General features: G+C 38.5%; 1 protein-coding gene across 1 annotated transcript in view; it reads right to left on the bottom strand.

The window, feature by feature from the left end:
* LOC139717632 (uncharacterized) overlaps window positions 1–27,252 on the bottom strand; it is a gene marked incomplete at its 3' end in the record, with an annotated part of 95,614 nt that overhangs the window by 15,181 nt on the left and 53,181 nt on the right. Inside the window, exon 2 of the mRNA XM_071629138.1 lies at window positions 20,932–21,020. Within this exon, the coding sequence (XP_071485239.1) occupies window positions 20,932–20,962 (31 nt within the window). The remainder of the gene's footprint in view (window positions 1–20,931; window positions 21,021–27,252) is intronic.

Here is a 27,252-nt window from a genome sequence, read left to right as displayed (position 1 = left end):
GCCTCAATCTTCCAAACCGACACATTATGACATCATCATGTATAAAGAGTGCCCTTTGCAACAAACTACAAAACAACATCGATGCCTGCACATGACAGGTGTGTTCACATGCTTCCTACATTTCGCTTGTGAGTAACATTTGGCAAATGTTAGATCCATGCTCACAATCATCTTTTACTTCAATAGAAAAATACAAGCATGACCCGCCAACAAAGCCAGACCAGAAACGAAGAATCCGCATGTTGAATCGTGCACACATATTGCAGAAAGCCCATTTACACACAAGAGTTATCTGTTTTTGCATTACTGTGAAACGAGGAATGTTCACGTGCATTTCAATTTCGCAGAGCCAAGATTTGCGAAATTAAAATGCATGCGAAAGTTCTTGTCTACACTATATGCATTGAATGTTAGAGGCAACTCGCAAAAATTTAATACCGCGAAAAAAACCGTCGGTTACAATTCGTGAAAACTTCATGCCGCGAAAATATCGTGTTTTCCAGTATGTGGCAAAAACAAAGAAAAATAACTCGCACTTTATTTCATTTGCCATCATTCACAAATGGGTAAGAAAAGTAATCCCGCTGCAAGTAAAGCATTTCAAATCTCCGAACTGTGCATGCCTATACCATGACTGCAGCGTGGCCCCACGCAGCCTCACCCCAAACTTAGTGCGGCGAGTTGCACAATGGGATTAAATTTTTTATTTCATTGACCTTTTCTTTTTACATTTCATTCACACAAGCTGCATAAGCCCCATTTACATCTTGAGGGTTTCCAAAAACACCAAGAAGGACTCATTTTTGCATCATGAAGCGGATCACATGAGTCCACACACAAGCCAGGAAAAAAAGTCATTTTGAGCATACTTAGGTATATCTCATAATGTACATACTTGAAGTATGGTGTAAGATTTATTCTTAATTTCAAGGTTCTGATTCTGGCAAGATTGTAGACCGCGCTTCCATTTCTCTTACCAAAGAATCAATGCAGAGAAGCTATTGTAACAAAAGATAAAAGAAAACCTACAATTATTGTTCTGACCCATCCTTTTTTCTTCTTTTTTTTTGTCATTACCTTTGCAAGTATGCACAAGATAATTCCCATGCAAGGATCTTGTGGGATATATAGCAATATGTTTGGAAGGCTATAAAAAAACCTCCGGCAATGCATTTTTGGTAAAATCCTACAAGAAAAAAATAAATCTTGAATACTTGGGTTGTCTTTCTCTTGACTGAAGGCTGACAGTTTTAATGAAGAGATGGTGATTGTGTTTTCAACTTTGCTTCCTTCACACCATTTTTTTTTTGTTACTGAGAATTCACATTTACTTTAACATCCATCATTCACCTTTACGTATAGTCACCTAATAGTAAAATATCAATGAGGAATTAGACCAGCATACAAATGTAACATCCCCAAAATACTTGCCACACTGTATGGTCATAGAGCGTACATGGCAAAATGTCCAGTGGATGCATGCCTTATCAATTTCCTGGAAGACATGTACATTTGATCACCAGGACTCTGCCACCTATTACGTAACATGGCACAATCTAGCGACCGCAAAGAATTCTATCGTGGGTTGCTGGTATATTGACACAATGGTGGGTAACCAAACTCGTACATAAAGACTATTATGTCACCACGCTATCTGTTCATTTTGGCCAGCCTCTTTTGCCTTCATTAGATTGGTACCCCAGACCTCCATCAGTTCTAGCTTTATCAGCGATCAGTTTTTATTGCGGACTGCATCGTCAGATCTTTTGCAAACATTCACGAAAACTGTGAACAGTCCTAACTGACCGTACAGTACACAAGTTTTCATGTGTAGCCAATGTTTGCATTTCAATTGAGTTTAAAAGTAAACTATTTCCACTATTAGACAGATTTGACCAAGCTCTATGGCTATTTTATCTCACAACAGATCTAATGAGAACATCTACTTAGGATATCTTTCTTGATATCATGAACTTGCTAGTTCACCAAAATAGACAGTAATGCTTGAATAAACTATTCAGCAAAGTTTCATTAGCATGGTGATAGATTTGTACTTGGTCTGTTTAAATAATGTCAGCATAATTTTTCATGGACATTTATGTGCATTTATCAACAGCTCACTTCTGGCACAGAATTAAGGTTTCCAAATGACTATCAGGTAGATTAGGGCAAATGATAAATGCAACGCTGTTTGGACTATGTGGTTAGAAACGCCTTTCCGAAACTCTGAAAATAGTGCTATCTCAAAAACGTGTTTCTACAGAGATGATAAACGTGCACAGTCGCTTTGAAACACTTTTCTATATACGCCTAGGACCTACGCATGCCAACTGCACGATCTGTGCTCTCAGGTCCAACTTCACAATGGCGCTGTGCAGTGACAATTGGCCTTCCTCTTGACTTGTAAGTTGTGATAGAGTTGATAAATGCAACAACTCAAGAAATGCAATCTGAAAGGTCTTAGCAAATGCATTTTGATAGTGGGTATTGAAACGTGTTTCAAACATGGGAAAGAAGATAAATACAGCCATAGAGAAATCGCTTCTCTTTTGCTGCTGACTGTCAGCAAATCTTTGCTTTTATTTATTTATTCATTCATTTGTTAGATGTCGCTTCCAGAAAACCCTCCTCAAACATCCAATTATTACCTCATTAGCCATCTTTCTTCACAGGGTCTCCATCCCTTGCGAAAGAAACTTGATTTCGGTTTTTAATTACACGTCAGAACCAAAGGGCATTGTGAACAATTAGGGGGAAGGGGGAAGGTGCTTAATGAATAGGCCTTTGTTAAACCGATTGTTTTTTGTCTATCACATGCCACCTATATTTACCTAAACAACACACTGTTGAAAACACAATGAAGCATTCCATGGGGGGTAAACATCGTCTAAAGGTGTAAAAAGATGAGTTTTGAATATGGGTGCTTGTAGGTCGCATGTATATCGCATGGAAGTTGACAAAACTCTCACAGCACGAGAAGACAGTTGTGCAAACAAAAGACAAACAGGTACAAATCTTATGAAGATTTCAAATACTCCTTTTCTATTACCAAGAATTCAGCCTGTAATAGTGGGAGGGGCACAACAATGGCGAGGGGCACAACAATAGCATAATTCTGTCCAATTTCTTCATATGGCCTTTTTCTTCTCTTTCTTCCTTTTCTCCTACTCCTTTATTGTATTTTTTATGCACCCCACCCCCCCCCCCCACATACACACACCGAGTCCACAATATGGCCAGAGAAAAATTTTGACCTTTCTATGAGATATGTGTATATATGCAATTATAAGCTCTCCTCAACACGAAGGAAGACTACTAAAGATGCTACAATGCATGGCCACAGAGTAGGTGAACCATGCAGCAGAGGAAGGTTACCATGGCAACTGGCTTAAGGGCTACCTCATCATTATGTAACAATTTTTTCCCTTGGATTTGATAAGAGGTAGACTGTGTTGTTCACAAGAGGAGAAAGATAGCAGTGAAAATAAACAGGCAGAGTTAAAGAGATGCAAGGATATACAGATGAAGTGAATATGTGTAAGGTCTAAAGATCTCTCTTACACATCAATGACACGAAACAGACTGCTGAGCATTACAACTGTAATCTTATTTTCTGTTTTTTCCAATAAATGTTGGGACAAAAATTCACTTCTTATTCTGGCACCACTCTTTTCACATACTTGCCTCAGAACAGGACATGTAGAAGATTTGTTTATCAATGTCTGCCATATAGCAGTCAACATTTAATGACACACCTTTCAAATCTTCTTTGCTATCAACTTTTATATCATCTCTGCAAAACACACCGTGATGCACACACACACAAAAAAAAGCAAAGACACACAGACAGACAGGCACACACACATGTACACACACTGACACCAGTTTCCAAGAATTGTGTCTTCAAAAACATTCTGCACAATGAGAGATCTTGGCTTTTTATGAAGCATGACTAACCAGTGGACAATGTATTCCCACTGCCCTGTGTTTCTTACACGCCCCTCACTACTGCAGACCCGGAGTTCTTTTTTTTTCATCCAGCCACAGTTGCATTTGTCAAAAGATGTCTTATCATGTCTAGGTAGCACAAGACTGATGATACAAATGTATGTTCCAGTTCATGCACACACAAAATTTTACCAGTCTTTAACAGATAATTTTTGCAACATGATAATGCTCTTGTGTGTGGACACACACATACCTCACAATCTGCATTGAGAAGAGAGAAAAAAAAAATCCATCTTAATTTCTCTGATTTTCATGATTCTTTCTTTGATTAAGTAGGCTATTGAGATGTAATATCTGTTGTCCAGTCCCTTTCTTTCTAACTGGTAATTCTGTACAACAAAGTAGTGTTGTACTCTTGTATGACCAGCCTGCAGATATACAACAGGGATCAAGCACAGGCATTTTTTCTCCCTACCATACATGCTACTACCAAAAGATGAAACAGGAGACCCAAATTCTCATTGTGGTGGCCATACCAAATTATGAAAAAAGTGCCTTCTTTTTATTTCTTTCTTTTTCATGTTGTCCACTGAGGTTTGAGCTTTGTTGAGTGTGCTTCATGAAAATAAAGGACAGAAGAAGAAAAAAAAAAGACTGTAAGGGAAAGGAGGGATTGACTCCACCACATGTTGAAATAATAATGGGGTTTGCGGAATGAGAAGCATTCACTTACAGAGAAGAGGCTGGAAAAGTTCCCGCCATTTTCAGCTCTAATTTCCAGTACACGCCCTTTCCCCCTCCCATCATCTTCTGCCTTCCCTCCCCCCCCTTCCTCTCTCTCTCTCTCTAACTCTCTGACACACCCCTCCCTTCCTCCCCTCCCCTTTTTCCAATTTCCAGTTATTTTTGATACTTTTTTCCTATTTACCAGCTCATTTCTGCTCTTTCTTTCTCATGTCTTCTTTGTCTACATTTTTCTCATCATCTGTCACAATACAAAATAAGATGTACCAACAAATTATACCAACACAAATATGTTCTGTGCATCAGAATTTCAACATGGGGCTCTGCAACACATCACAATCATTACTGAGTAACTACATTCATAAGGGTGTCAACATTTTCATCTGTAGGCTCTATATCTCTATGCTGATATTGTGTTTGTACCCACTCGTGTGTACACCAACAAACATACTGGTAAACCAAAAACATGCATGGTATGAAACTTTCGCAAATATTGCATTCATTGCATTGCATACGCAATGCTCTTTGTGAAACTCACGCAAGTTTCACGCACGTGTGAAGTTCTGGTTTAAAAGTAACAGAACTCAGTCACCTATGTGAAACTAGATGCCAAAACCTGATGCATGATAATAATTTAATGACAATAATAGTAGGCCTAATAATATATCGTGCAGATGTACGTCATTTGTCATTCCCACTGGCAAACTAAGAATGAAAAGCAACAATTTGTCACTACATGTCCATGCACACAGTGGAGCATTTCAATTGATGTGATGGGAAGGAAGTTATAAATTACATAAGGGGGGAGGGGGAGAAGTACAGGACGACTTGAAGGACATTGCTAATCACACTGTCCACACATGTGTCCAGAGGAACGGTTGGAGAGGGATGGTCATTTGCTCATCCTATCCAAGAACGAACTTTTTCACAGCGTCACTCCACAAATGAACCTGATCGCATGTTCTGGGGGTTAAACATTGCGTAATTCTGTCTGGGGGTGCGTGTTGGAGATATCTGTGTATGATCCTTGTTACTCCTGTTTGAATTCCACTGCCATGCACAATGGGAACCACATCATCAGGCACATTATTTTATCCGCTTGCACTGTAAAACAAGACACAATCTCGGCACACAACTTTTGTCAATTGGAGCTAAAGGCCTTTTTCATGGCATGAAACTTTCATGAACTGCCAACCACAAAAAAAAGTTACACTACATATACTTGCATTCAATCCATTGTGTAGACAACAAATTTTGCATGCATTTTACTTTGGGGAATCTTGGCTCCTCAAGAAATTCGCACAAAAGTTTCATGCAAACAACAATTTATGGTTTTCTGTAATTCTGGTTTTACAGCAACTCTAACTTCGTTTTCATTACAAGATAATAGGTTGTCATGAACAATCAGTTTTCGAGGCAAAGGAAAAGTACAGATAAGGATTATATGACACACGAGGAAAAATGTAGCTTGGTCATTTCCATATACTGTAATCTTTAGTTACCAGCGATACTAGCGACATTCAAGAGAGCCCTCAAGCCAACAAGCGCTTCCTTATAGAAAGATGACCACTTCCCTAAACCAGCTTGATTCAAGACCCAAGTAGCATTCCACAAATCAATCTGTGCTTTGTTCTACTCTGACACAACTAGTTTTGAAAGTGCAGCTCATTACATTGGCATGACTCAGAGATGTTAACATCATAATTCTACATTGTATATTACAGTTGGAGATATAGTATGTCTGCCAAGTTTTGTGACGAATCTGACGTCGCTGAATATCAGTTTTTCTCAATCTGCAACAGAGCTAGAATTGCACTTATCAGGCCCCAGGGAAGGAGGGAGGTGACTAAAATTAGTGATTGTGTAATCATGTTTGATCGTACCAACGCTGTGCATGGAGTTATAAGAGGAAATCATACGTGTTTACTGCTAATTAGCAGCATTAGTCACAATGCTCACACACGGGGCTCTACATGAGCAGTGGCTCCCGGCCACTGCTGTTTACTAACATCGATGTCGGACCACCAAATTTTTATACAGCAAAGGTTACCTTTTGGTGGTCTGATAGGGCAACTATGATTCAAAATGGATTGTTATAGTTCCATTTATTTTGGGCCACCAATATATCAGATTCAAAGATTTCAGTAGCTCAAATGGGCCACCAGACCAAAAAAAAAAGTTAGTGTCGAGCCCCTATATTGCACAAAGTCAGTCAGCTTCCTCCATTTTGGAACAGGTCTTCAACTGTAATCTCTTTGTCACACGTAGCTTGTGCTGGACAAATGCAATCACAGTACTTATCACCCCATTCCACTGGGCAGCTGTGGCAAATTACTGCTTGCTCCTCAGATCTGCTCTTACATAATCTCCGTGCAAGGGCACGCCCATTGAGCACAGTTTAGCCAGAGAGGGCGCTGATCACTCTTGTAGTAAAAGCAACATTGCTCTCTCTCTCTCTCTGAAGTGGTTTTCTTATGTGCACTCTCTCTCTCTCTCTCTTGTTATTGCTGTAGCAGTAATTTTAATCCATCGCCTTTGGGAACCTTATGGTTCATATGCTACAGTGTACCATGTACTATAAGTCCTTGGGGAGTTTGAATTTCTGTTCCACAATTGCACGGGAGTACCTAAAAACCTCACTTGTCATAACCTTTCAGAGTCCTTTGGCCTCAGAAACACGAATGGAATAGTTAGTGGCACAACAATGGGAACATGCAGCATCAGTACACTTACTGATATGATTGGCAGAATCCAGTATCTTCTGCAAACTGGTGCAATTCATACTGTCTCATAGAGCCAAGATGTACTCAGTTCAGCTATCCTCTCTGTGCAAGCACTGCCCAATCCTTGTATGGCGCATTTGACAGCTTCAAATACTTTTGACAACAGAGGGCAGTATTCCCTCTACACTCACGGTGACATTGAACTGTGTAACTCCATGGACAGCCAGGCATGACTTCTGTGTGGTCTGGATAATACCAAACTGACAGTAACCTAGCAGGGACATCATACTGAAATTTGCTGTTGAAGAAGTTTATTTTCTCTGTGAAATAACACAATCTTTGCAGGGGCAATTATTCCTATTGAATGAAGAAGCATCATTTGTCTCTCCCGTAAATGATATACATACATGTATTTTACAAAGTGTATACATATCTGTACATACATGTACATACGTGACCCACTACAACAAAAGGATCCGAAAGTCGGGGGAGGACAATTTTCTGAAAATGGCATGACATTATCCCCTTACTCTTCTACTTTAATTTCATATATAGCACAACTCATAAAAGTACTCGGTTGCGGAGATATCGATGATTTTATTAGCGCATGTCAAGTGGTTGAGGAAATCAGAGTTTCGAGAAAAACACCTTCAAAGTTTACCTTCCGACGCTATCATGATCAAGGGGAGGCGAGACAGTTTTCATTGCTTGACAATAGAAGGCATGCTCCTAGCGACCCCCGCGATGTTCATTCAAGCTTAGCGCCAGTGGTCTACACACGACCAATCAGTAATTAGGATGCCACGCACTGACCAATAAGATCACTCCCTCGTTGCTAGGGGCGGAGTCTAGCTGCGGCGCTAAATCCAAATCTTCGGACACATTTCTGTTACGTTGAAAGTCGGAAAATCATGGCCAAGAAAACGATGATTTCTCGCCTTTCCTTTGATCATTTAGCATCGAAATTTTGGCAGATGATAGACAAAACATTAGACTACAAAATTATGCCATAAACAGAAATCTGATTGTTTTGACCAATTTTGATGATGCGACTTCAAACTCGATTTTCTCAGCTCAGCCGTCAGCGACTTTAGGATCCCTTTGTTGTAGCGGGTCACATATAATTATGTACATAACATATCATATACACAATGCATATCATCCATTCATATGAATTCTAGGCTGTATTCATCATAAAATGTACATAATACAATGTAGAAATTTGATGTGAAAAGTATGTATAAAAAAGCTGTAAAGCACAGAAAAGAAGACTTTGTAGACAGTACATGCTGTATGGTATTATGTTTATATATCGTGTATGCTTTGGTATGCATGTATACAATACATGCATAAATGTATTTATATGTACACGTGTGTATCTACATGTGTGTGTGTGTGTGTGTGCTATATGTGCGTATGCAGCCTACAACGAATATAAAAGAATGTCCATACGTATGTCCTTCTGTACATGTGACGTTTTAGCGGAACGGGAAATGAGTGTCAGGAAATTGATAGAGTCCAGGCCTTGATGTGGAAGCTTCTATCAACATTTCTTACTACAAAATTTCCTACATCAGAAGTGGCGATGAAAAAAAACAAACAAAGAATCTAGCCAAGAATTGAATGAAACAAATCCGAAACATTTGGAGATCAGAGAAAATGAAGCAAAGTAACAAGAGCATATATGTACAAACATGTATTTAGTAGGGCTATGCAACGTTGCAGGTGGTAGGTAAGCAACAAAACGTTCTGGCATTGCTACTGACAAATCAAAATGCTTCCATTCAAAGCACAGTAAACAGAGTTTCGTCCCTTTCAGCATTGGTGTCTGCTGGTCAGCATCGCATCTCACAAGAATCAAACTCGTTTGTAACATACAAATACCTTAAAATCTGAATTAAAAGGTGACATTTATATGAACAACTTTCGCCGTTTGTCTTCATGTAAGTGAATATAAAGGACTATCCCTTTACAAGAACAGAAACAAGGAACATTACAGGACTTATGAAGATCGAGGTTCACACTTACAGACGAACTATTTCCTACATGTCTTTTAGAATCATGTTTCAGGCTGAGCATGCTGCGTATTTCCCAAATACTAATTTTTCAAACCATATTTGGCCTAATTAACATGGCCCAACGGTCATTCAATTCAAGTTTGCTTGTTTGTTTTTGCTCTGCTTGTAACTCATTTGGCCTTCCGTTCATTCCCACCATGGTTTTTAGACAAATGTATTGGCTCTTGCATGTTAGCACATTGTGAGTTACCTGTTTGACTGTTGAGCCATGGATTTGGTGACACAACAATTGTATGGAATGTTAGTTGCTTTTGGCAAGTCAGCTAAGATATCCATCTTAGTGTCCACACAGCTTAAACTCATAAACATTATTTGAAACATCCAGAACTTCATCACAAACAAGTAATACTTGCAGTCTGAACATCCTATTGGAACTGCATCCATACCACTCAGTTTCATATTGTCTTTTTTATGTTAACTGTCACGGAAGTTTGGATGACTTGGAAAGAATAAGGAAAATCTTGAAAACTAGATGGGCAAAGCAAGGAGAGTACTGTAGAAGTGGATAATTTCAAGCATTTAATTTTTTTGCGATCGGCCGGGTAAGATTGGTTTCGCGTGTTTCTAATTCCGCGGAGTCAAGACATGCGCTACTGCAACACATAACAAGCAAAAATATTTGCATGCTTTTATTTTTGCACTAGTTTCTGGTTGCGCAAAATGTGAAAAAATTTCAACACCACGAAAATGTCCACTTTTACAGTATTGCAGCAATACAGCTTGCATGCAATCAGACATGTGGTGGGTCTGTGGTGGCAACCTCATGGTTACAAAAACACAGTGACTGAGAGTATAAACTTTGATGTTGCTGGTTGTGCCACCTTATTTGTGCTTGTGGTTGATATTGTTCCCCGCCATTACATCCCACACACCAGCAATCCATACATCAGGCAGGTTTAACCTTGAAATGCATCCTGCCTTTGGTTACTATGCCTTACTGAAACCAATAGTCACACTCTGAACTCTCGCAGGTCACTTGTCATCCTATAGCAAATCAATGGAACTATAGTTAACCCGTTGAGGACGAGTCCCGAGTATACTCGGACAGGGGTCTATGGGAAATGCGTGTTGCAGCGAAATCAGTCCATCCTCAAACTCTCTCTTCAGAGGGCACTCAAATGTGATTAGCCAGGACAATATACGACAGTTTACTCTTCACATCTTTCGTTGCTTGTGCGACTTTGACCACTCTTCATAAGCTGTAAACACTATACATTTTGCAAGGAGATTAAGTCACAAAATCAGGACTTGTAAAACATTTTCACAAGAGGCAAAATTTGAAATTGAGAATTCCGGTGACAGGATTGAAAAAAAACAAAAAAACGAACATATTGTCACTTTTTTTCCAAAACACGACAAGGTCAGTGATTTCCTGACCTGAAGATGATTTAAAAGAATGTTTTGGTTAATTGTGCAATGGGAGACTTCTTCTTTTTTTTTTTTTTTGGATGTGCTGTTAATTTTTGTGAATATCATCAATCAACTGACGACTAGACATCTTCCAAAATAAGTCAGCAAGTGAAGCATTACATCACATCAAACTCTCCTGGGAGGCAGCATACTTGGGCAAGGGCGCCCTCTACAGTTCAGTGAGAGGAGCCTGAACTCCGTCTGGTGGGCCAGCTCGAGGGGATTCTATCTGTTCTTTCTCTCCGAGTTGACTTCTCCTCCCAACAATGATTCAGCTGCGGACGAGTGGGTGGCAGACGTTGGCAAACTGACCAGTGAGTCATGCCTCCTGCCAACCACCTCATCCTCTGGCGAGGCGAAAGTCTGCAATTATCAAATCCCCCTCTCTCTCCCCAGGCCCTACCTACTTCCACGTTGGATGTCTCGTGCCAACTGGACACACACACACACACACCACATCGTCAATTTCTGATGTACACAAATCAAGAATCAATACTTTATATCATACAGAAGTCATTTTGCCAGTCTTTACTTCATATTGATTTCTTTACTTGTTCTGCATCATGAAGGGAAAAATGTAATAGAGTAAAATACATATAATTTATTTTTTTCAATCTGATTGAGATATTAACACGTAAATGTCTGTTTCATTTTCAGTTATAAATATCTCGGTTCAACGACATCTGCATGTTTAAACACATATTCTTGGCTTTCTAAGATGTCAAGCAAATAGGTCCTACAAATGTCAAAATGCTGAGATCATTTTGAAACTCCATATCGACTGCTACACAGCTGCTATATACGCTTTTTATCAAAACAAGGAAAGATTGTTAAAACTTTGTGAAGGATACTTTAAACATCAATTACTGAATGAATAAATGCTTTGCAAATAATCAAAACACAGAACACAATATACCTTTATAAAGGCCCAAATTATTGCCAAGGGTATGGGCAGAAATTTGCAAGCAGGTGATATTGAGGTGCATATTCTGGCGAGAAAGACCATAACAACCACATATTCCTGTTTGCCCCTTAATACCACGACAGCTAACCTTTTAGTGCGCGATTGCACATCATTAGCAGAGGAGAGCTTTACTCCCTGGAGCAGGCTTGCACTTAGACGTCTTCCTACAACAACGAACACCGCCTTTCCCCCATCTCCTCCAAATTTCTACCCAAAAGACTCTCCCCATGTCACGCCGGTTTCCTCCTCCAGTTTGATGAAGACATTTAGGGGACAACAAAGAGGGAGCAATTTCAATTGGACCCCACCTCCCTCCCCCCCCCCTCCCCATCAAGCTGCTGCTCATCCCCCTCACCCACCAATCTGCTGCCAATCCCCCCCCATAGCTGCTACCACCCCCTCCGTCCCCCCCCCCCCCCCAAAAAAAAAAAAAAAAATTCTCTGGCAGGGCATTCGCCCCAAGAATCCTGGGGACTTGATACAGAAAAATCTCAAATGAACTATCAAGTAAGTAGGTTGCCGTGGCAACAGACGATACTGATGGAATGATTCACGTCTGTCTGCAGGGAGATCTGGGGGGAAATGCATTATCCATAGCCCATGTGCCGTCTGCTCCTGCTGCTGGTATTAAGGTTGTAGCGATGTCAAGCAACATTTGAGTTTGCAGATCACAGAGAGGTCCGTGGAAAATAGAGCGAAGAGGGACCCATAGGTGATTGCATCGCAACCGACAGTGTTTTGCTCCTATGACGCATGCATCATGCATCGCATTCAAAATACAGCCAGCACATGGCGTATACAATTTTGTATTTCATCAGGGCATTTGAAGTAATCCACCAACACGAGAGGTTTCCTTTGTTGTAATCGCAGTTGACAGAAGACTCATCAGGTTTTTATAGTTGGACTTTTCTTTTAGATGATTTGAAACGACTGCACAATTTCGAAATGAATGAGAAATAAACAAACATTGGCTTTTAAGGTATGGTATAGTTTTGGTTGAGATGAGGATTCAGGTTTTTAACTTTTTGCGAGATAATTAGAAACCATCTATATAAAATATCAAAGGGCATACCATTCTACGAAGAAATGAAAGCTCATTTGATGAAAATTGTCGTTGAAATAGCCGAGATATCCAAAAACAAAGAGATCCTAACAAAGGTGGGAGCTACCTTTTATTATGATCACTTTGATTTACTTTGTTTTTGACAGTCATGGGTGTAGAATGCTAAAATATGTTTTCAAACCAGTTCAAGTCTGATGCACATGTACATGTGTGTGTTTATAAGATTTCCTATCCCTCCCCTTCTTGGTAATTGTGGTTCCTGCTAGTAAACTGGCATCTATAAACACCATGAAATTTCGGGCACAAAGTCACACTGTAAACTTGCACATTAGTATGTACACATCCATTGGTTAGTTTGACACTAAAAGTATGACCTTCCACTGTCCCAATTTCAGCATTTCTTGGTGTGAAATCCTGTTCCGAGTTTGTAAATATTTTATTTCCCGCCTGTGGTACATCACGCGTATGTTTCCTGGCAACCTGCACGAGGCCTACCCCCCTGCCACATTACTGTTTGTAACAGCCGTATATTACATCAGTGTATGAAGTGTTTTTTTTCCCCCCATTCTTTATGTGTTCATAAGTATGGCCATCACAGTAAAGCTGGATTTGTTGTTGTACTCAAAAAAAGAAAAGAAATGGGACTCTATCAAAAAGTAATTTGTCCCAAACAATACTGACAATAAATCTCACCATAATAAACCTTAAACATATCAAACATTATTATCAACATTGTTATGAAATATAATGTCTCCACGAGGGAGCTCATAATAGATGTCTCCAAGAGGGAGCTAATCATGGAGGTCTCCACAAGGGAGCACAAAATGAATGTAAAGTAGAAAGGACCATTTTCTTTTCTCGTCTACCTGCTTGGTAAGGACCGGGAAACTTTTATCATGTGACTTGCAAATTCCCTCCTCTACCGTCTTTCCTCTTGGCATCTTTGAACCTCAAATGTCATGGTCCTTGGCTAGCTGATACAAGGCTAGCTCAGCACTTCAAAACTAGGACAACCCTTCATTGGCATTTTGCCTGTGTCTATGCTTCATGTTTCGGTGCTTTCACTGTTAGATTGGCTCATTGTTACTTGATACAACTGTTATGATCAATGTATGGCAACACACACTTTACTACATGCATATGGGGATTGACTAAACCTTTTTTCTTTGGTGGCATGTTACATTAAGGCCACTAAAATCTTTAACATTCGAAATTTTAATGGCCAACATAAAGGGACACTTTACAATCCATTTAGATTCATAGTTGCCCAATCGGGTCGCCAAAAGATAACCTTTTTGGGAGTTTGGAAGTCCGACATCAATTTTTAGTGGCCCTGGACAACTGCTAATGTCAATCCCTGTGTGTGTGTGTGTGTGTGTGTGTGTGTGTGTGTGTATATATAATTCATCGTCATATAACTGCCAAGTACTGCGACCATAGAGACTATAGAACTAGTCGAGAAAATTCTGCAATCTCATTGGTCAAGAGCTGGGCACTGATTTTGACCGGTCACACATCTGCTAGCAAATAATTATTATGATCACTGATGATTGTCACTGCAAACATACTATCATGCACATATAACAAAAGTTTGCACACTTCAGCAAAGCATTTGCACACTTGTTTTGTAGCAAGAGATAGCTGGCAGTGCACCCAGTAAACCTGTCATGCATCAGTAATTACCAGATACATGATTGAAAAAAAAAATGGTAAAAATTTGTCCACCATTATATAAAACAGATGATGCATGTGACTTTTCATGCATCAGAGGGAAAAGTATATAAAGCAGTCATTACCTAGGGAATCTAGACTAAACCCACTTGGCTACACTTAGAGGGTTAAACTAGAACAGTAACATTGTCTGTAAGGATGATGAATTCACTGGATATTGTTGCTCAATTAGCACTTTGCATAGTCCCAGTACTTGACTAGGACATGCATTGGTTTCAGCAGGTGACTCACTGAGTTGGAGAGACCATGATTTGGTTGTGGGGTTGTAGGCCCCTACGGGGCCCACCCCTAATGTACAACCTTATTTCTGTTAAAAGTAGCAGGGCCTTATCTCTAGTGAATATGGTATACGTTGGATACTGTATGAATATGTATACACACACAAATAAACACAAAACACACACCTAATCACACACACATAGCGAGTGAAAGGGCAGTCTAAAATAGGCCATCTTTAGTCCTTGGGAAGGGAGAGGTGCTGAGTAGTTTCCCACAGCTGCAACATGGTGACATCATACAGGGAATCTCATCTTAAGTTAAAGATGTATTTATTTATTTATTTATTTATTTACTTGTTTATTTATTTATTCATTTATTTATTCATGTATCTATCTATCTATCTATTCATTCATTTATTTATTTAGTTAATAAGTTATTATTTATCTATTTATTTATCTATCTATCTATTTATTTATTTTTCATTTACTTATTTTTTTATTTTATTATTTTTTTTTTTTTGCTTAGCTTAGCTTAACCACCCCGTCACAGTTTGTAACCTCCTGATCACTGGCCATGAGCCATTTTTTCCCCCTGCAGAAATGTCCTGATAGGCTTGGATGTGGATAACCATGTTGTAGAATCATATAAACATAACAATAAGTCTTACACCTGTAAATAGAATTGACCAGAGGAAGCGCCATCACTTTGTCGTACCAAAGATACCAACAAATATTGGGGGAAAATTCATAAGAAGCCAGTCACATCAGCTTGGTTGTCTTATCTGGAACCTGGACATGCTGTCATTCTTTGAAATTCAGAGGGACTGTATTATTTTCTACATCACAGATTCAGAAAACATGCAAGTTTTTCGTGGTGAAGCCATTTCTACATCACAGATTCAGAAAACATGCAAGTTTTTCGTGGTGAAGCCATAGTCTCTATTCAAGAATCCTTGAGCTGAGTTTGAGTTGAAAAAAAAAAAAACACGCAAATGCCAGGGCTTAGGTGAAACTGGTTGCTATACATAGATATGAAACATGAAGTCATTGAATCTTTCATATATTTTGTAGGATTTTTCCATTTTTTCATTTCTAATATAAGTGTCTACGGAGAAGAGTTGCAGGTGTGAAATCGAAAGGGTTATAGCCCCCCCCCCCCCCTTTCCCCTTTTTTATCCCCCTTTCTTCAAGCACTCGGTTTCTGTCAAACTGATACTGCTGCTAACAGGCACTTTTATGAACACTGACAAAGGCTGCTGATTTGTTGTTGTTTTTTTAACCTCACTGCGCACAAACTGTTGGTGAGCACCTTAGCACCTGTATATTGGAGCTCAGAGCTACTGCCACAAATGCTATGCTCTACATGAAAGCATTTGACATACAGACATATAGTTACTGTATTATCGCTATTTGGACAAGGAAATGAACGGGTTATCACACATCCTACTTCAAAAACAGTGAAACATGTGTCCAATAGTAGTGAGGCTTGTTTAATAGTATTATCCAACTTGAAGTTTGGTATCACTTTCTGTGATAGGAGACAGGAAACCTCTCTGATGGAGTGAAGTTGGTATTGTGAAGTACTTTAAAGGAGTGCTTCCTTCCTGCTGGCCTATAAAGTAGTTTAAAACAATATCTCTCCTCAACATTCCATGCTAGATATGTATTCAAATTATTACTACTGTATTATTATTATCATTGTCTCTATCCTCTAAAGATATCTCTTGGAGATCAATATCACGTCAAGTTCCATCCTGGAACATTAGACTTCTAGTACTTTTCTGAGGATTTGCGCCATCCCCAGCAATGCTGCTTTTTGGAGCGTTTGCACTCGATCGGGCACACCCACATCGTCCAAAGTCGCAGCTGCTTTGGTGTTGTTCCAAGCGCTCCAACGACAATAGGGATCACCTTCGTTTTCATATTCCACAGGCGGCGAAGTTCTCTGGCAAGGTCCTGGTACTTTTCTATCTTTTCCTTCTCCTTCTCGGCTACTCTGCTGTTTCCCTGTACTGCGACATCGACAATCGTGCACATCTTTCGAGCCCTTTCTACAACGATGATATCCCGATGCCTATGCTGGATGACATTGTCAGTTTGAACATCAAAATCCAACAGGATTTTAACTTGGTCATTTTCAGAAACTTTCTGTGGTTCGTGCATATACCATTTGCTCTCACATGGTATTTTATGTTTTCTGCAAAGCTCCCAGTGAATGACTTGTGCCAGTTTGTCATGTCGTCTTTTGTACTCTTTTTGCGCCAGTTTACAGCCACATACGATATGTTGCACTAGCTGTCTCGTCTCTTTCTCTGCATATTCTGCACGCGGCATCCACATCTCTCTTCTGTACCTTGGCTTTTAGAGCATTCGTTGACAGTGCTTGCTCTTAGGCAGCGATGATCAGTCCTTCTGTCTCCTTCTTCAGTTCTCCTTTCATCAGAAACAACCATGTGTCATCACTGCTGATGTTCTCCATCTCTTATTATTGTTATTATTATTATCATTGTTATTATTATTATCATTATCATCATTATCATGATTATTATTATCATTATTATCATTATTATCATCATTATTATCGTCATCATCATCATCATCATCATCATCATCATTATTATTTCTAGTGAGTGTGTGCGTGGGTGGGTGGGTGTGTGTGTTTGAGAAATAGATGTGACAAGGGTGTTACATCATTTCATTCTTAATTCGTTGTTTGTCTGTACTATCAAACTTTCTGTTTCTACGGGTGGAGATTCTATCGACAACATGGACAGCAAATTTCCATCATGCTGTATTAAAGCCAGTTTTGAAAGGGATTCAAAATTACACAAACGTAGATCTTGTGAGACGTTGGCTAGTGGCTTGCCAGACCTAGCAATGACTACAACTCTAAATTCCACAGGAGAGATACAGAATCTAACCTGAAAAGGTTGGTAAGCAAATTGCCAGTCAATGGTATAAGGTGCAAGCTCCTCAATCTATCCTTCATTATGTGCACAAGAGGTGTCACATGAGTCTGTAGTAATGGTATAATTATTTGTTCTCAATGTAAACATAATCTGTAGGAGACTTAAACATTATGAACACAATTCTGGTCTTCAAGAGGTTTTTTTCTTCTTCTTCTTCTTTTCTGGTGTGTGTAAATGTGCGTAAACTTCTCTTGCACATTTGCAATGTGATATCACCTTTTGAAAGTGAAAGAAAAGTAAAGAGTTGCAACAATTCTTATTCAGTTCATCTGCAACGACTCTCTGTTTTTAAAACTCTACTTTTGCTTCATCTGAACGTGGTAGTCCGTGGTCCAGTTTTTATTCTCTTTGATCGGGAAGTCAACGTGCGTTTGTGGCAAGAGCTTAACTCTGTTGATACCATTTCTTTGTTGTCCACTTCAGTGGCCACCCTAATGCCCATGACTCATGCATATTACTTCCTTTTTGTCAGAAGGCCTCAGAATAAAGCAATGACCTTCCTTGGAGTGGTCTACGTCAGTTTCACTATCAGAAAATTAGTGTGTCCACAGATCAATGTTGAACAAGGTGAGGTTTTAGAAGAGCACGAGTACTTCCGGAAAAAAAAAATCAACTCTAATCTGAGTATCTGATAATAGACAGCACAAATGGAACTGGCAATACATCATGTAACTGTAAAAGTGGAAATTTCTGTGTGAGTAATGTTTTTGTGCTCAGTAAGGTAAAATGAATTTTGCAGGTTTTTGATTCCATAGAATCAAAGAGATAAAATATCATTACATATTACAAGCAAAAATATTCACTATATACAAAGTTCAAACAGTCTCCTGCAGATAAAGTAAAATTAGACAAACATAATGGTAGAAGTTTAAGCAAAATCATACTCAGAAAGAGAAATTAATGGAAACTGAAAGTTAAATATGTTTTTTCAGACTGATGGGTAGCAGCAGAATATGGCAACTCACAAGCCTCCTACTGAAATGTAGATACATCTTCACTAAAATGAAATCAGAAGGAATAAGTTGTATCCTACATAATGTAAAACGAGGAATGTTCGCATGCATTTTGATTTCGCGAATTTCGCGAGCGGCAACATTCGTGAAATTAAAATGCACGCAAAAGTTTTTGCCTACACAATATGCATTGGATGCCAGTGGCAAGTCGTGGAAAAAATCATGCTGCGAGAAAGGCCGTCAGCTCCAATTGGCGAAATTTTCATGCCACAAATATATCGTGTTTTACAGTACATCAAACCACGGTGATTTTGTGATAACCTGGCACTGGCAATATATTTTTTTTTGTGGGGGGGGGGGAGAAGAGAAAAGGAATGTAGCTGCGCAATTATTGAACAAAAGCACAATTTTTTTGACTTTTTTGTACACGCCACGGGAAGAAAAGTGAGGAAATGATATCATCACCTCTTCTACTTTGCATATGGGGTTTCAACCAATATCAACATAGTGTGGCCTCTAGTTGATCATTAAGAGCATGCATGGATGTATTATCAATTATCAAATGTCTGAAAATCAATTAATCAATCAATCAGTATCAATTATCTGACAATATATGAAATGGACAAAAAATCTGCAAAAAAAAGAGAAGAAAATGAATATAACAAATCACCAACTCACTGGCATTCCATTTACAGATTATTAAAAAAAAAAAATGTGCTACAGCATCAGTTCCTTGTGTTTCATTTCATTTTGGGTTTTTTTCTTCTATGACATAAGGCTATGCACTAACAGAAAATGCTTCCATGGTAGAGACAGGTGCATATTGTCTTCCCACACAGGATATGGTGACATTGACCACCAGGTCAAAGCTTGCACACATAAGCCTTTTTAGGAAGCTGGAAATGACCTCAAGATGTGGTGGATAAGTCTGGACCCATGTCACTCAGTCCCAGCTATGGAAATCGGTGATCACATCCAGGTTTTCTGGAAGACCAAGTCCTCATTGATATTCCATTGTCACATTCCCATGGATGACAATGATCAGAATGTGGTCACTAAACAAACATCCGTGCATACAGCTGTTCATATGTTGTGTTCAATTACTCTATTCCATGAAACAGTAGCATTATCACTGTTATACAAACTTTAAAACTTGTTTTTCCAGTTCAATTCATACTGGGGAAATCCCCCCCCCCCCTTCACAATTCCAGGAAATAATTGTACTATGATTACTAAGGGTGCTTTATGCTCAATTTCTGAAGGCGGTATCAGTATTTTGGACTTCTGGGGGGCGTTTCATCAACGAGTTCGTCGCAGGTTTTCACTGACAATTTTGCTATCAGCCAATCAGACGCAAGGATTTCAGTGGCTTTTAACAGTTGTTAGTGCATATCACTGACAAGAAGTTTCATGAAACGGTCCCCTGATCTGAAAAGCTGCTCATGAAAGGGTACTGGTCATGCTCAGTTTTTTCAAGCTCAAGAAAGAGCCAATATATTACAAACACGCACGGCGCATTGCTGAAAAACTCTGAACTCGTATTGTAGCTAGCCGTTCAGTGTACGTGGTATTGCGTTTATGCTTCCCCAGCAAACATGATTACAGAGAACCGCCAATCGTAGCCTTGAACACACCTCTTTGTCTGTTTTGAATCAGCATTACAAATTTGTGCAAAGTGAGTTGGGACGTAAGCCATGTTTTGCACTAGTCACGTTTACAAATGCTGATTATGGCCTCCAAAAAGTTAAACATTGTCACACCCACACATGTACAATATACTTGAGGTATGAATCAAAGAATTCTGGAACATTTGCTCATGTACATCAGTGGGTAAAGAGGATCCATACTTTGCATATAAGTAATTTTTGCTTTTTTAGATGTCCTGTTTGCCTTTTTGTTAAACGAATCAGATCATTGCAACTGATTGACAATTATGTATGCTGCTCGAGTACGTACGCCCATGATTTTTCATCATGGCTACTATTAAAACATGTACTGATCTATTCAGCGCTTATTTACGTCGATGTAAGGCAATTTGTCAATCAGTTGCCATAAAAACACTGCGACAGAAGCATTTCATGAATATGAAGAATCAAATCATTTCTATGGTTCAAGATATCTGTACATTACCTTTGACGATATCCATCTGTGATGTCTGCATGTGTCTCTTGTGCTGTAGCAGTCAATCACCTCAATGTCTGACATCTAACTCAGCGACTCTGAAAGATAAAGCATGGAGCAGAGTCAAATATTTATGTGATTTACAAAAACAAGCATGCAGATCATTGCTCTCTTTAAAGGGGCATTCCAGATGATTTTCATAATTTCACATCATGTAGTACATAAATAAACAGCTCCATGTATAGATTTGTGGAATTATATTGTGGTTCTTGAGGAGAGAAACAATACTTTGAATAACCTTAAACAAACTACACTGAGCAAGGATGATGACATAGGAGGCTCACATATTTCAGAAATGTAGCATTTTAATTCCTTAACAAGACCGCTTGCTTGCGAGTTCACCTGTGTATAATCTATGCATGGCTTCTTCTTTTGTTCTGCTTCCTTGAGCCCCAACTCATGCATTCTCATGGTAACCCTGCCATGTCATCATCCTTGTTCATTGCAATTTGTTATATCATGTTCTTATACTTCATCCCAGTTATCATAAATTCTGAAACTCTGTCCTCAGCATAACTGAGTTAGAGTTGTTCAAATGTAACAATCTGAAAAATCATTCGGAGGTCTCCTTTAAACTCAAGAGCTGTAAACTGTTTAACACTTTATGTTCCACTTTCGCACGCCTGACTCATTTGATGGCATGCCAAGTTTGCTTATTCTGCTCAAATGCACAAACCCAAATCGCCAAATGCCACACTACAATGAAAGCGTTTCTCGCATTTCCATCCCTGTCACATGTAGCTTGCATTTTATGTGGTGATTGAATATTACATGTTGTGAGTGTTCTTTACTGGATTGGCAAGTAGATTCTAAGTTTCTGTCACTGTTTTGTGTGCAAAAGTCATGGCTCTACAACAATGTACATGTAGCTACTGGTCTTTTGAAAGAAAAACAATGTAGCTACTGGTCTTTTGAAAGAAAAACAGTCATAGATTTGTCATACAATGTAACATCAAAGCAAGCTTGGTATTTTCTCTATGACTTCACTCGCTACATGTTCAGGGTAACAGAAATCTATTTGTAAAAGTTACATAGATTTGAAAAACAGAATGTTTTCCCAAAGCATGATCATGTTAGTGTCTTAGAATAATGTGGCACACAGGGGGTTTTTCACCATGGCACATATAAAGAGTTACATAGAAACAGAATGGCCGAGGAGCGACATTGCTCCATCTTCTTCTACCTTTTGTATTCAATCAGAAGTGAAACTTTGCGAATAATCACAGGCCAGCTATACCAGTTTAAGTGCTTCTCCGATTTCACTGAAGGAGTTGTGGGTTCTGATCTACCGCCGCTTTCTTTATTAACACCAAAAAAATCTTTGTAGCTCTGCAATACAATTTATGATACTGATGTAATCATAGATTGTGATACATCAATTCCTTTCAATATCATACATCCCCGTGAGAGTGATATCTATTAAATAATACATCAATGCTTTAATATTAATTTTCTTTGTCAATCAACTTGTAACTTAACACAAAAATCTGTTCAAAACTCCTCCTCTTTACTGAGAGGGAAATCATCAAGGGGCAAGTGTCAAGGAACAAATGGCAAAATATATACCAGTAGCTTTCATAGTGTCTGACATGAAAACTGAGTTGTGCATTGGGATATGTACTGAAGTGTGTATACGAGTCTCCTGTGGGAATGTCCCTTAACATTTCACTTCCTTGTCCATTGCAATAAAACATTGCAATAAAACACTGCAAAAGTATATATCTGGACAAAGTCTACTGTATACCTCCTGTTTCATTCTTGTACAAATGCCTCTGTGTGTTTGCATATATGTATGCACATACCTGCACACATGTATGTGGATATATATCTATCCATCAATAAGCGATGTGTCATTTATACACACACGCACGAATACAAATATAAATATACACACAGAGTCACCCACACTTAATTGATACTCAGATATTCGAAAAAGGATTTGTTACCTTAACATATACCACAGCATTTCAAATGAACACTGTTTTTACTGCTTGAAAAGGTCAAGATACTGGTTACATGAGATGTATTTTCCATCAAATATTGCTACAAAGGTATAAGATTTATCCATCTACTTATATATATTTATTCATGTATCATTTACTTCATTAACATAATGTATATTATATAGAATCATATCAATCCTGACAGTGCACATCAATGGTAAAAATATGAATAGTTCAAATTGCTTATGCCAAATTTGTCCACTTCGCATCTATCAAACTTTCAAGTGTCCTTGCAAGTTTAAAGTGTATGTATGAATGAAACAAACATGTTTTTATTTGTTTTAATATCCATACCTATGCAATTAAAACATGAAAAGCATAAGAGAGCCAAGTAACAAAGCCTATTGCAATGGGCTGGGCACCTATGCCAAATTGGTCCACTTCATATCTATTAAACTTTCAAGTGTCCTTTCAAGTTTAAAGTGTATGTATGAATGAAACAAACATGTTTTTATTTGTCTTGATATCCATGCATACAATTAAAACATGAAAAGCATAAGAGAGCCAAGTAACAAAGCCCGTTGCAATGGGCTGGGCACCTACGGGCCAAATAGCCAATCTCACATTTACGATGCATATAAATGCACTTCAGTGCAATGGTGTCATTTTATGAGTTATCTCTGGCCCATAATCATATCAAGTACAATACCTAGACATAAGCTTCTGTTCTTGCTCAGGATTATGGGATCTATTCATCAAACGATCTGCAATCTGTGACCACTGATGAGTAGAAGTGATTCTCTCCATAAATTCTTTCTGATTAGACGCACTGGCCTATACATGATTTGGCAGGAATCAAGCACTATGGTCATTTGCGGGATGACCGTAGAAGTCTGTGGTAGTTAGATCAACTACTGTACACTGAAATACAGCCAAAACAGGGCCATCATAATCGATACACCATGATTCATGTTCCCATTGATAACACTAATGATACGATGTATATCAATTCACAAAGTGTAGAACCTATGTAGGGGTCTACATATATTCTTCCACGCTGAAAGAGCTCTTGATGATAAATGGTCAAAAAATGAAGAGATGTTTTCACATTTAAATGTGAATGATGATGTCACAGTCGGGGATTCCCCGATTTCTAACGAAGGCGATGGATGGAATGACGGTGCGGTATGATATTCAGTAGCTCCAAACGCTCTGCCAAAGAAAGAAAGAAAAAAAAAAGATTGCGTTCCACAAATTTCCTTCAGTAGGCACTTCTAAGGAAATGCACTCGGAGGAAGCGCACTCTGGTTTGTATCCTGTCATGGAAACTACAATATCTCCTCCACTCTACGCCATTTTCAGCCAATTCAACGGTGATGGCTTGTTTCCGAATCCTCTGCACCAGTCCCTATATATACGCCGTCCATGTCACTCGCAGTCAATGACCCCCTCCTGACCTCATCTTTCACACAGCAACATTCCTCCCTTTTGACAACTCCTACACATTAATGCTATTCTAGGCACAGCATGCAGATCAGGTTGCAATGTTGATATAGCAGGTGTCTAGCTCAGAGAAAGAGAGGGAGAAAAAAATCTGATCATCAGACTTTTTTGTATTATTTTTATTCTGAAGTGGGCAGAGTGTTACAACTTAAGGGGATGCTTCACCTTATGTTCACGTGAAAGTTTCTTTGACATTTGAAATTTAAAAAAAAAAAGACAGTTTTGAAATTTTTGAGATTGTTTGTATTTCCATATATAATAACAACATTGTTTACAATCTCACTTGCAAATCAAACAGGATTATGATTTTATTTCTTTAAAACTCTCAAATTTGTTTGTACACAAAATATTCATTTCAGTACACCTGTTAAACAAAAAACTCGCTCTCGATCTTCTCCACTATAGATCACTGCTCAACCATCACAATTCTGCTACTCAATGTAAAGGATAAATTGATTTCTGAATTTAGGGGGGGGGGGGGAACTTTGGCAGAAATGTGTGGGCAATAGAAGAGTTGTAACTTAAGAACATCTTCAGTATATTTATATGTGACTGTATTCAATACCAATGTTTTGTGAAACTCTAAAATTAAAAAAAAAAGACTAAATTCCATATATTTATTTTTGTCTGATTCTAATCATCACTTCATAACTTCTTTTGATTTGATTAAATTCTTGTTATCAAAGTCCACGTAAAGGGATCGGGTAGCTAGGGCTGAGTCCTAACTTCACATTTCTAACGTGTGGTGAGATAATAAGAAACCTCTTGTGAAATGTGAAAGAGCATGTAATGCTAAGAGGAATTGATTTGATGAAAATTGATTTGAAATGGCTGAGATATCCAAAACAGGGCGGTCCTAATGAAAGTTGGGATCCACATTATATTACTATCGCTTTGTTTTACTCTGTTTTTGGATGTCTCGGCCATTCCAATACCGATTTTCATTAAACTTAACTTTGAATTCCTCTTAGAATGGTATGCCCTATACTATTTCATGAGTGGTTTCTTGGTATCTCGCAAAAAGTTAAAAGCCCAATCCTTGGCTCTACCGGTACTATACCATCGCTTTAATTTTGAAGTGGAGTGTCACTGCACTGGGACGTTGCTGCAACAAACAATATTCTGCATTACTCACTATGGGCAAATTGACTTCTGGGAGTAACTATGGCTGATGAAAATGTATACCTGTGTTAATGAGTGCATGCTCACTTCTAATGATAGGAAATTAAATAGTGGTAATAGAGCACCTATAATGGACCAATGGGGTTGTGGTTTCAATGTGTACCAATGCTGATAAACAAGTAATTTCTCTCTCATTTAATAATCAGTCTTCAGGGCATCTCGGAAAAAGCAAATCTTATACAATTTCATCACATAGGGGCAGGAACATTAAACAAACTATTAATATGCATATATTTTGACCTCTTCAATTCTATGTACATTTTCACTTGTAATCTAAAGTTTAGTTCACTTGAGATAGGAATAACCGAGACACTCAAGCCACTCAAAATGGATAGCATGATTGATTTCACGTATCTTTTTATAGAATTTTACAGGTTTTCATTGACTTTCTGTTTCATCATCCACTCAAAGTACCTAATCTAAAAGTACATAGCAGAATTAAGTTTTATTTCCCTGTTTTATTTCCCTGTTGGATATAGACAGAGCTCTATAAATCCAACTGGAAGGGAATATGCAGACTTAATTTATAAGAAAATTGCATTTTTTTTTGTTTAAATGAGAAACCCATTTTTTACTTTTGCAGATTGTTTATGTAAATATTTAATGATCAGGAAGGTATCAACAACATTGAGCACACCAGCCCATTTATGTACTGACATTGCAATTTTATCAAAATTTAATCACAACTGCAGAATATCCTATCTCTTGAAAGGATTACTGCAATTTATCCAAACTTTAACTGTACATTGGGTTTCTTAGAATATTCCACAAATCATAAAATCCAGATCATTTTCTGAGGATGCATCCTTTGTATGCATCTAATTTCAGTATTCAACCTTTATCCCAGTTTTCTTTTTATATCCCTTTTCATATTTTCTCTATCTACCTATCTATCCATCTATCTATCCACCTATCTATCTACCATCTGTTTATCTAACTATCTATCCATCCATCTATCTACCTATCTATCTATCCATTTATCCATCCAGTTATTCATCTATACATTTATCTAAATATATTTATATCCATCTATTGACCCATCCAACCACCTCCTGTCAATCTATACTATCCATCTATCGAATTATCAATCCATCCGTCCATCTATCCAACCATCTTTGATTCGTGTTTGTTTTCTTCATACATGTCTTTCCTTCACCATTTCTACCATCCATGACTTTGATCTGTCTGCCAGTGATGCCCTGCATTTCATAAGGTGATACAGCGTTCCGAGATTTCGGCAGCCAATCACAGACCTCCACCTCGCCAGCCTCGGCTGAAAAAGTCATCTCTGTTGCTGGTCAATGGCCTTTTCGAGCACCCAGCAGGTCACATGACTAATAGCGTGCCGCATATATATGTGATTCTCCCAATTTATTGGCAAAGCAGATACTGGTGACAAACAAAATCTTTACAAACCATGCCGAAGAAATGATATTCTACATGCACTCAGCTTATGCACAGATTTTGCCCGAAAGACTTCACCAATCTGCGAATCTTATTAGGGAGATATCATTAAACCAAGGAGGATTATCAAATTCAGCGATCAAATCTTCCTATGCTTAAACTTGTGGCTGTACTGGGGATCCCTGTACTCCCAGAACTGGATTCATCGAAACAAAGTTTAGGTTCTTGCCAATTTGGA

This window comes from Diadema antillarum, unplaced genomic scaffold (assembly GCF_040938485.1).
Source record: "Diadema antillarum isolate AM-2024a unplaced genomic scaffold, OU_Dant_1.0 scf00000078, whole genome shotgun sequence".
In the NCBI taxonomy this organism is placed as follows: domain Eukaryota; kingdom Metazoa; phylum Echinodermata; class Echinoidea; order Diadematoida; family Diadematidae; genus Diadema; species Diadema antillarum.
Note: the sequence above shows the minus strand (reverse complement) of the source record. Positions and strands in the feature narration are given on the sequence as shown.